Raw genomic sequence first — 11,765 nt, 5'->3', positions numbered from 1 at the left:
TGTGTGTATATATTATATATATAGGATTTTTTTTAGAATTTTTGTGAAGAAACTTGTATATTCTATTTTAAAACTACCAATGCCTCCGATCATATTGTACAGCATATGTACAGTATCTGTGAACTGGATTCGACAAGAACTTTTGAACTGGTCAAATCTGCTTAAAGCAATAGAATTACAAATGATGAGTCTGCTTCTATTCGGGGGGGAAGGAGGAGTCATAGAATTGTAAATGCAACCTATTTACGTGGAGACAAAATGTAAAGTTACAGAATGTAAAGATACCAAAAAAGTCCACTTTGTAATTGTATCGATTTAATAGTGCTGCCTTAAAGATACAGTGTCTCTCAAACTTTGATCCTTATAGACAAGTGTTCAGAGAAGAAAAACAGCAAACCACTCCGTTCCATTCGGAATACAAGAAATAACAAAAGTGTTAAGAAATCCTCGTTGTGTCAATAGTGATATAAAAAGCTCTTGCTGAAAATGAAATAGAAATTGCAGGGAGATGTGAGACTCTTCCTCAGAGTGCTCCGAACTGATTTGGGTTTTCCTTTTGATCACGGTACGACTTTCTTTTAGATTTTAGTTCTGTTTTGTAACAGGCATTGATGACTTGCCACCAGTAAACCAAGGAAGGAGCACTATGGGTTGGTATGCACTCTTTGGACGATAATAATTGATAGGTTTTAACAGCTGGGCACATTACGTTGTACATATCTAATTGGCTTTATTTTTTTTAAATTGCGTTGTACAGTTTATTCTGATTTGCATGGGTTCCTCAGTTACCTTCAGCCTTTCGTTTTAAATATGTTTGTATTTCCTTTGTAAGAATTTGCCTCTTAATATTGCAACATTTCTTTTTTTGACATTTTAAAAACTCATTGGAAGTTTTCTGCGTTCTTTGTAAACACTTGAAAGGAAGCTTTTATGCAGGGTTCTGTGTTTTAAGAGAGATTTTGAGAATATTTTGTATATTACAGTCTCACTTTGAAAATGTTTTTAAACACGTTTAAGGTAGAGTTCAAATGTAGATTAGGTAATAAACAAAACTTGTAGAGAAACTGAACTTACGTATTTATTTTTAGTGATACAGAAGAAGTAGTAACATGCTTGGAAACATAACTATGTAGTAGATATACCCGTCATAGCAATTTGTGTTTTATTTCAGCACTGGCGCTGACAAAAAAGAAAAAAAAGAAAAAAAAAGAGTAAATTACTGTATCTGCAAATAACTGTTACTTGATAACAATGTTATTAATTTTTAACATGCAACAATGTTGTAAAAGTAGTTTGGTGCATTATCTACTCAAGTGTAGTCCTATGCAATAACAGTAGTTATACTTGTATTATATCAAGCCTAGATGTTTTACAGAGATGACATATGGTGTTAGGAGCTAGACTGGTTGAACGGATTTCTCAATAGCAGCCTACAAATGACTTGCAAGTGGCAGGCAAGCATATCTCATTCAGAATGAAGTGCCTTAAACTCTAGTTGTAGTCTTCCCCGACTAGCACTGACTGAAGTGTGACAGAGGAGAGAGCAAAGGGTGTTGTTTGTAGGAGGTTGAAGTACGGCGTGGTGCCTACGTGTAGAAAACAAGAGCTTCCCATTCTCCTTTGTGCTACACTGGAAATGGTAGAGAATAAAAAACAAAAAAAAACTAAAATAACATAGCAGAACAGTTAATGACTTGAGCGCCAGTTTGGCAGGCTCTGTAAGGAAACCATGGTCACAACGTGGTTGCGGTGTTCAGAACTTCAATGTGAATTGACAGGGATGGGGCAGCACTGTAGCTGGGGAGTTCTGTAGCTGTGCTGGGGCTCGCTGAGCTCTCAGGTGAGCATTTTTCCTACGAAGGCATCCTTGGAGTGCCGGGCCCCATGACCCCTGGTGCTGGCAGCAGTGGTTGCGGGGCTCGGCAGGGTTGCAGCTTTCTGTGGTAGTGCTTTGGGGGTTGCTCTGTCCCTGCGTTAGCCTGGATGCAGCTGCTGGGTTGTAGCTTTTTTGAAGGAGGATCTGGAGTTATGTGATAACGATGCCTCACCCCAGATAGATTTTTGGAACTGTGTCTTTCCTTTGGTGGGTGAAGCTCTGACCCCTGGAGGATGTGCTACATTCATCTGGGTACTCAGGGCAGGAGGTGCTCTGTTTTTGCTGCTCCAGGCTGAGTGTACAGGTATGAGCTTCTGGTGTTGCTGTTTTCTAATGGTGGCAGGTGAAGATCAGGGCTGTGACATGACACGATTGTGGCTGTAACACAGGGCTGCTTTGCCTTTCCTGATGGTAAACGGTACCTTAAAATGGAGCAGTTCTGTAGCGTTATGCAGTGAAATCAGGGTGTGCTCCCATGGGGGTAGAAACTGAAAACCACTGAGTATATTAAGGCTTTTGGTTTGATGTCTATGCTGGTCATTCAGAAACTGAAGTCTAAACTGTGATATATAAATACCCTTCATGCTTACATGAAGCCACTGGTACTCAGTGGCAGCCCTGACTTCTGAATTTTCGGCTCTGTGCTGTGTGGAGGTGAGTTAGGACTCCACGCTGTTGTATCGAGAGCTGTGTTTCTTGCTAAAAGTGAGTGACAGCAGCAGTGGGACCATGTGTTCTGTGTGCTGTGTTGCTCTGGGGTAACACACAACTCAGCTGTGACAGTTTGTTGTTCCCCCACCCGTTCCTGTAGGCCACAGCCCTCTGAGTTTTCTCATTTTTGAGTGGAGACGACGTTCCTTGTGCAGTGGGGACATCTCCAGGAGATGCAGACCTCTCGGGTACTTGGTGATGTTATTCCCCTTTTGTGCATTGTGGGATGTGTGTGACTGTGATATTTTACAGGGGATCCCGAACAGAGGGCAGAGACAGCAATTAGAGGCAGAGATGGAGCAAGATGGACAGTTGTTGCCCCTCTGCCTCTCTGATGCCATTGTTGTGTGTGACACTGGGCCCCAGGGGCTGGGGTGCTGACCAGTTCTCACTTTGCCAAAGCTATGCTACCACCAGGAATGTGCAGAGCACCGTGGAGTTCTTCCTTTCTGCTTTTGGCCTAGAAAGCAATATTTAACTCTTACGACCTGTAAAAGCAAAAAAGGTACGCAAGGAAAGCACAAAGCACAAAATAATGCACTTACGTTTATATTTGTTTGACATAAAATGCACTGGGGGGGAAGCTGATGTTGATAATAGTATAAATACCTATATTTCTTGAAGAAGTGACATTAATTACTGCCTCTTGCTATAATGCTTGGTACTGTAATGTTGATATTCATCTGCTGTTGACTGCAGCAATAATTTGTGTATGGTCCATAGCACTGTAAATTATGGATCAATATTAATGTATCCAATGAAATAATTTGAACTGTTGTTCTTGATAGATGGATTAAAGCATTTGGTTTTTCACATACGTGTGTGTAAGCCACTCGTTTTCTGTGTAAGTGAACCTTGTTGATTTCTTCGTGCGTCCCAGCCGTGCTCCTGTGTCCATGGCCTGGCAGTGAGAGTCTCCATGTGCCTGGTGTCACCCTGCAGATCTGGGTGCACCAGGGCTGTCCAGTTGTGTGTGTATTGCTGTAGCACCAGGGGCTGGAGCCATGGAAAAGATCCTGCTTGGGAAATACATGCTAAAAGCAATGTTTAACTCTAAAACCTGTCTACCAGGTTGACCCAAAATTGTGGCCCAGTGTAAAGAACAAAATGTGGACGTGTGTCATTTTGTCTGTCCCCTTCACTGGGCTCATTGGCCTCCTACCCCAAGGGGCCATCTGCCCAGACCACCACCAGCTCCCACATGCCAGGCATGGGGCTTGGCAATGCCTTGGGACACCCACATCTGTCCCACTGTCACTGCTGCTGGGCCACATCCCCTGCTCAGCCTGCCTGCTGCTCACCCTCAAAACCTCCTGGGTCACGCCTGGAGCTACAGCCAGCGCTGATGAGGAGACAATATTTGTTTTGTCTTCCACCCTCGTGGCTTTCCTGTCGCAGATGTTGCTCTCATCCATCCCAGTCCTGTTCCTCCACAGGCTGTGCTCACACCGTGCAGTCCTCGCCTTCTCTGTGGACGTTGCTGTAGCAGCAGGTGTAGTTAATGTGTCTTCTCAGGGCTTTCGAGCCTGAAATAATTACAACAGAATGAACAGAACTTTTGAAATTGGCCCCCTGAAAATCTGTTGTCTATTGAGGTATGCAAAATGCTTGTTAATTCAAGTTAATTTAATCTGCAAACAAATCGATCCACCTGACTTTGCTAGGAAGAAGCAGAAAAGTGCTGCACACTCTTTGCAGAGGACATTTGAGTTAGATGATGCGAGTGCTTCCAACAGGCTTTGTAGGGCTGCCCCTTTAGAAGTTCAGTTCGCTGTTAGGATGTGGTGGTGTAGTTCTGCAGTGGTCAGTTTGGGTGTCAAACACAGGATGGCTTTTTTTGAGTTAAGTTGGAGTGGTTTGGTGTATTTTGGCTTGCATGGAATCAACTCCGTCAGTATTTTGGGAGTTCATTTCTTGCTGGTGGTGGTGGGACCAGCTCTGCTATCTTCATGCATTGTGGCTGGATTGCAGAACCGCGAGAGGAATAGGAAGAAAACTTGGCTGGGTTAATAGCTGTAAGAAGTTGGTCAGTTTATTCCAGTGGAAGATGGCATCAGTGCTCCTTAGGAGCCTTTTATTTCCTTTGGACAAGCCTGAAAAATTCTGTACAGGAGATGACGATGGATGAAGTTGCCAGCACAGGTAGGTTCTGGCTAGCAAGGAAGCCCAACTGTGTGGGCATTGGGATTCTGAACTGCAGGGCTGGACCATGCAGTGCTGCATCCCCATGTCATGCTTTCCTCCCAAGGGACTGCCTGGTGTCCCCCTGTCCTATTTGGGTGGAACGTTGGACATTGATTAAAGCAGAGGGAACAGTGGGTGTGCAGTTTCAGTAGGGGCAGCTTCCTTCAGTGGGCTCAGAGCTCAGTAACGATGCTGGCTGCACCTCAGTGCCTGCAGACCCACAGCTGCTGTGCTCGGAGATGTTTGCTCAGCCAATTTAAATACTTTTAGCCAGATTCTTTCTGCATCTGTTCCAGATCCCCGGCCTGAACCCTGTTCTACATAAGGTACGTGGAATACTGCTATTGATAGTTACAATAACTGTTGTACAGTTGGTCATTAACATGTACCAGAGCCCGGAGAACAGCTGAGAAGCAGTTTGCAGAGCAAACAGAAGGGGCAGAAGTGGCTTCAGAACATGCAGGTAGTAAAGGATCCCCAAAGGCTCTCTCACCACCGATGCAATGTTGTGCAAACAGCTCTATGAAGAACTTGCGTTGGGCAGAGTGCAGCTGGGTCCCGCATGACTTTCTGTATCTTGGAGCAATGCACCATGGAAGGTAATGGGAAAATAAGACGTTTCTAGGCATAATGATGATAGTTCAAATTGAAAAGCAGGAATTAAAGCTGAATAAATGAAAATAAATAAATTCATACTAGACGTGCGCGCACACAAATGCATTCCATGCAATGAGGTGTATTTTAAAAAGCTCCTGCTTTATTAATAGTATTTTCTGCCTCCTTCCCCTGATCTTTCAGTGACAAGCCTGGCAGAGGCACTCTTTATCAGATGCTGAAGCAATTTAGTTGCTGTCACATGCCTTTCTTGATATACACATATTAGTCACACAGCCTTTTTATGTTTCTTAGCATATTTTAGTATGTAATTAAAAACATGGCTGTCTGCTGCTAAGCAACCAAGCGTGTCAGAGGTTGATTGTATTCTGTCACCTGCAGGAGGAGGATGATAAAATAATAATTGGTGTTGTTTTTTTCAGTCTTAATTGAGCTCTGGCTCCTGTGATGTGTTGTTACAGCTGTGTACGGGGACAGCTGGCAGTGACCCACAGCTGTGTCCCCATCACCAGCATCAAATGGCTCTTAGATGTTGGCCTTCTGGTAGTTATGTAAGTTGTGGCTCTTTGGATTCCTTCCTGTTGGGCTGTGCAGAGTTGGCCTCCCATGGGGCCGAAGTGCCTTCAGGTCTCTAAGTGTTCACAATGAGTGATGAAGTGGATGTTCATCAATCTGTCTCTTGAGCATGTGCACATATACAACAAGTGTTGCATGCAGCAATGGAATCATTATTCTAAAAGTTGTCCAGTATTAATAGCTTTTATTGCTTCAGCAAAACAGAATCCAGTACATCAGCACAAACTGATAAGATAGAAAGAAAGAAACAAACAATAATGCTGTAAATAATTTAGAGGCTGTTTGTAGATTGTGATTCTTTTGATTCAACCTCCAGAGAGAAGGATGACATTGCCTTTACATTTTCCACAATCAGCATGTGATACATTGCTTGCCCAGTGCCTGCCAGGACCCTTGATGTGGTACTGAGGCTGTGACAAAGACGGAAGTGACAAACTTACTGGGTGTCCCCTGACTTCTCTTGGCTGCCCCAGGTGATCCTTCCCACCTGCAGTGGGAAAAGCCCACTGCTACACCTATTGACTGTAGGGCCCTAACGGGCAGCAGTGTGACAGCACTGGACAAGGCCATGGATCAACCAATGGAGGGACCAAGTTCCACTTCCTACCAAAGGAGACACAAAGCTACTAAGAACTACAGAATGGGCATTGTTTTGACTGTGAGAGATCCCTTTGGGAGCACAACACAACTCTAACAAGTTCCTTTCCAACTACAGCAATCACAGTAGGCAATCTAGGCTGATACTTGCTTCAGAGAGCTCAGAGACTTTCATAATTCTGCACAAATTCATGCTGCTGTATTCATTCTGCCTTAAATTCAGCCCTGCCCACCCACCCGTGAAGCTGAGCAGCTCCAGGAGCAGGCAGGATGCTGGGCAAAACTGTGCAGCACTCACAGGGTGGCTGTCTCCTCCTCCAGCACCGTCCTGCAGTCCTTAACCCACAGCTTGTAGGCACCTTTCAGTGTCTCCTCGCTGGTGTCATTGAATATCTCTGTAAAACAAAGCTTGGAGTTAGCTGGGTAACCAGGGAAGATTCTCCTGCTTGTTCATGATTGTTTGCTAGGAGGAGGGCAGCTCCTCTGAGCAGTTTATAAAAGCCTGGGTTCTTGTGAGTGCACAGATTGGTGGAAATATTCTGGGTACGGGTGTAAGGCTGCAGCCTGGTCCTATGCATTGCTTCTGCATTAAGATTTTTTAATGTCTTATAGGCAAGAATATCTCACCTGAGATGCTGAACAGATGTTTTTCTTTCCAGAATTAGTTATAGACATTAAATTCCTTTCAGCAAGGACAACTTAACAACTATTTTCAAATGTAATGAAGGGTCTTTTTCCTTGTATGACTGATGGTTTGTCTGTCCTAGCACTGTGTTTAGGCTGTTGGTTTGCAAAGCAAAACCGGTCAGTATGCATCCAATTCCTGGTTCCATACTCAAACCCTAGGGCTGAGAGAGATGTCCCAGCACTCCCAGAGCTCCAGCAGCTTGGGGCCATGCCCACCTTTCCATAACACCCAACTAGAGAGAGCAGAGATCAGTGCCTGCCTTTATGAGGCTGCTGCGATGCCTCCCCTCAGATGTGACCCACTGGGTCTTGGTCCATTCTTAGGACTCAAGCAGGAGGGCTCAGCCTCCCAGCAGGATTGCTGGGATGCCAAGGAAGCATCACAGACGCCTCCATCGCGCTCTTCAGCACATCCCCATGCTTCGTACCTGCCACGCCGAGGCCGGTGGGCAGAGGCATGCGGGGCTGCCCCCCTCCATGCCGCAGGCGCTCCCTCAGCGCCGTCTGGATGAGGGCCCAGCTGCAGGCGCCGTGCCACACAGGCAGCTCCAGGCCCTTCATGCACTGGATGATCTGCTCCTTCTCATCCGCCGTGATCAGCCCCCGCACGTGGGCCACGTACGTCATGAAGGCCATATCAATGGTCACGGCTTCTCCGTGCATCAGCGATGGCAAAACCCTCTGGAAATGGAGCAAAGGGGAGGTGGGAGAAAAGGGTTGGGTTGCCAAGTATCTGAATAACTACTTATTTCCTAAAGAACCCATGAAAATTAACGTTCAGCTCCGAGCTGCAGTAGCACGTGTACGCTGAGGGTCAGTACTTTGTGATTTATGGTTTGCAAAGGATGGTCTCTTTTACATGTGATTAATGGCATGTTATATCTCCCACAGGGATCCAATTCTCCTCCTGTTCAAATTACTGATGAAGTGCACAGTAGGATGGAGGGAAGAGCTCTGAATTTTGCATAAGCTCTGGATCTCCCCACTCATTTCTCAGTGGCAATCTCCCCCCCAGCAATATGGGCTGTGGTCTCTGTGCCTTTGCACTCCTATAGTTAGTAGGTGGTTTCTAATGGATCCTCTGAAACCTGGTCACCTCTGTGCCTTGGTAAATGCTTGGCAAGAAAGCAATAGCAACTTCCTGAATAGAAAACACAGCTGGGCTGTGGGGGAAATGGGGCAGCAAAATGCATTCACTGAGCCAGCAGGACCAGGCTGGTTGCATTGGGTGCTCTTCCATTGTTTGTTCAGTTATTGTGTTTGGCTGAGCTACATTTACACCAAGTTTTCATGTTGCTGTTTGGATATGACTTTTTTTTAATGAAGTAATGCAGCATGAAGCCTGTCACTCACCATTTCCAGCTCTGGGCTTATAAGGTGACCAAAATCCACCAGTCTGTCCAGGTCATCTTCCCAAAGGTTGGGAGCCAGCTCCTCCAGCATGGTTTCAATGGCAATCCTGGTGGTCTGCAGTGCAGCGTCCCCACGGTTGGCAGAGCCACTGTAAGACTGGAACTTGGTGTCCAGCAGGTATTTGCCATGGCTCTTGAGCAGGTCAAACAGCCCTTTGTGCTTCATGAGTGCCATCTAGATTAAAGAACAGAAGAGGTAATCATAAAAAACTACGTGATCCTTGTATGTGTTGCTGACAACAGAGTGTTTCAATAGAGTGAAGTACAGTTGTATGTAACTACATGTTAGCAAAGAAATACCTGTACATTTGGTACAAGGGCAAATTCTACTCTTTAGGGAAGAAAAGTCGGGAAAGTACTGCAATGTACAGAATGTGGGGGGTTCAGAAAGGATTTTTTTCCTCCCTTTCTGACTCTGCCATTACAGCTCTCCCGCATTGGAAACTGGGTTTCCCAGTGCCTGCCAAAAGTTTCCAGACATGCTCAGGGAGTTCCCACGGTGCAAACAGAGAAAAATGCTACTGATGAGCTTTTATTCTAATACACTTGAACAGCTTGAACTCTGCTTTATCAAAAGTTTTCCAAGCTCTTCAGGCATAAAGTCATTTACAGTGCACTTCCCAGGTAATTTTAGAAGTAGAATTTGTCTCGTAGGAGATTGATTGACCCCAATCATCATACCCCTCGAGGTAGGTGTGAATGATCTTGCAGATTATTAATCCCCAGAATAATGAGCCTCAAATAATTTGCGAGCAGTTCATTTAAATGTGCTACTTAAATGTGCTAAATCAGTCTCCTTACCTGGTTGTGCCTTTTGTCTGTCGGGTTTTGAGTTTGGGAGTTTGTTTACATTGTGTATAAAGGAAAAACTTAGCAAATTTAGTGGCTGTAACTGTGTAGGCACATATAGCTATGTAGATATATGGCTATATAGATATATGGCTATATGTATATATAAATATACTATATGGATATATATAGAGAGAGAGTTACAAGCACCATTGCAGACTTGGTGGCCCACCTTGGAGTCCACGAGGCTGCCTAAACAATGCTGTAGATGCTGACAAATATCTTACCATTATTTCAGGTTTAAAAGCTGCAGTTGCAGGAGTTCATACCTTTAAGATTTCCCCAAGACCATTGGAGATGTGTCGCCGGGGAATGCTCTGAATGAAGGATCTATCCAGAAAGCTAGCTACTGGGGGGGTATAGCCCCCAAGCTTGTTCTTGCACTGGAGGAAGTTCACTCCATTCTTTGCTCCCACGCTGGCATCAACGTAGGAGAGGAGGGTGGTTGGGACGCGGATGTAAGGGGTCCGTCTTCTATAGAGGGAAGCAGCTAACCCCACAATGTCCAGGCAAACACCTCCTCCGATGGCAATGATGGGCTCTGTTCGCCTGTCAATGCTGAAGTTCTGAACTTCTTGCAGGATGTTCAAGACCAGGTCCATGGATTTCGTCTCTTCTGTGGTAGGCAGGGCGAGGATTTTGTGCTGCACGTTGTTCTCTTCAAAGTAACGCCGGACTTTGGTGCCATAAAGTTCATCCACGACTTCATCTATGACGATAAAGCGCCTCAGCCTCCTTTTGCCACCAGTGGTTAGCTCGAGTTGCTGGGTGTCAGTGGTGTGACCCCAGAGAAGAGTAGTGTTAGAGGGATCCAGAATGTTGTTTGTTTCTACCACTTTGTAGCAGAAATAGATGGGAGCTTCAACTGTCCAGGAAATCCCACCTTCAGAGACACATTCACCTCTAGCAAGGATGAGAAAACATAGCTTGCAATCATTATATTTATCTTTTATACCCTGCATGTCTGAACTGGTTTAAGGAGGTAACCAAAGGTGGGGAACGCGTGGCATCTCTGCCTGTGCACTGCAGAATTGTGGGGCCGCAAGATGGATAAACCTCATCACATCTAAGTGAAAAGTCAGATGGATGAAATTCCATGTGACAATGACAGAAAGGAACCATAAGGGTTGAAGAAATAAGAAATTTCCCTTCCAGTTCTCGTCTGTCAGCAAAACAGCAGAAAACCCCAGACCAATAATTTCAGCTTCCCAAAAGGGAAAGGAGAAGTAATTTTCAACATTTTTCAAAGATTTTATCAAGGAAACCTTGTCTTCCTGGTAGATTTTGATGGTAAGAATTGACTTACTCCCATCTACCTTCACGCACCCACACACAAACCTCCACAGAAAGCTCTCTACCAAATATTGGTAAGAGTGAATTGATGCTTCTCAAAACAAACATGATAGAAAAAGGAAGCGCTGCTAGACAGGGAAAGAAAGCAGGGAAGATTTGAGAGTTACTTAATAATAGCAAGAAAGGACAAAATGAAACTGTGAAGTGTATTTTATGAGACTCTTCGTCTGCAGATGGAGAAAAATTGAAAGTTTCTGTGAAACTTCAGTTTGTTTTCTGAATGGATGGCTCATTGGATAATCAGGTTTCTCCACATGCCTGATTTCTTTCCACATGCCTGAGCATCCTCTTGGATGGTGTCTTGGGGGCACTTTGCTTTCTTTGATACCAAACTCCCTCTGAATCTGACTCTAACTCTTTCAAGTGTTAAAGAAAAGCAGTGTGGATTTATACCTTCCAAAAAATTCTTCTGACCTTTTAAAACACAATATTACTGAAAGTATTATTGTGCACATTTTAAGGCACAAACTTATGCCTTCAGTTTGTAATTTTGCTGCACCTGCATTCATCTCCAGCATGTGACCCTTAAGAGACATGGCAATTTTGGATGTTACTTGGTGGAATTGGCTTTGGATGGCACAACCAACACCAATCACAGCCCCTCAGCTGTATGAAAACAGCAGAGAATTTGCAGCTGACCATTCCCTTGTTGAAAGAGAGCTCAGCTGAGGTGCATCCCACTGGGGACACAGCACACTTTGCACAGCCAGAGCTGTCCAGCCCTATCGCCAACGTACTGGGAGCAACGTGAGCTCCTATACTTACATTTTTGCTTCGGAAAGAATGATCTTGTCCTCGAGATCAGAAAGGGTTTCTCCTTTCTTGACCCGGCACCACGTGCTCTTGACTCGCACCAGTTGGAAGTCTGTCTGCTGGGGCTCCTCGGGCGCTGCAGCCGCTGCCAT

General features: G+C 44.9%; 1 protein-coding gene across 1 annotated transcript; it reads right to left on the bottom strand.

The window, feature by feature from the left end:
- Positions 1-6,853: 6,853 nt before the first annotated feature.
- LOC122162968 (2-epi-5-epi-valiolone synthase-like) lies at positions 6,854-11,765 on the bottom strand. Its single transcript, XM_042823777.1, has 5 exons — positions 11,626-11,765; positions 9,777-10,410; positions 8,600-8,833; positions 7,675-7,927; positions 6,854-6,954 (listed from the first exon to the last, which is right to left on the bottom strand). Exons 1-5 carry the CDS (start codon positions 11,763-11,765, stop codon positions 6,854-6,856), a joined length of 1,362 nt encoding a protein of 453 aa, XP_042679711.1.

The sequence above is a fragment of the Centrocercus urophasianus genome, unplaced genomic scaffold (genome assembly GCF_019232065.1).
Source record: "Centrocercus urophasianus isolate 14NV4802_14NV808 unplaced genomic scaffold, USGS_Curo_1.0 seq_22, whole genome shotgun sequence".
Lineage (NCBI taxonomy): Eukaryota > Metazoa > Chordata > Aves > Galliformes > Phasianidae > Centrocercus > Centrocercus urophasianus.
The sequence above is the reverse complement of the archived record's forward strand: the minus strand, read 5'-3'. Positions and strand labels throughout refer to the sequence as shown.

Coding starts and splice junctions, on each gene's coding strand:
- LOC122162968 (XM_042823777.1), bottom strand. CDS start 11,765: ATGGCAGCGGCTGCAGCGCCCGAGGAGCCCCAGCAGACAGACTTCCAA. Junction 7,928..8,599: donor TAAGCCCAGAGCTGGAAATG/GTGAGTGACAGG, acceptor CTCCATTTCCAG/AGGGTTTTGCCATCGCTGAT. Junction 6,955..7,674: donor CACCGGCCTCGGCGTGGCAG/GTACGAAGCATG, acceptor TTTGTTTTACAG/AGATATTCAATGACACCAGC.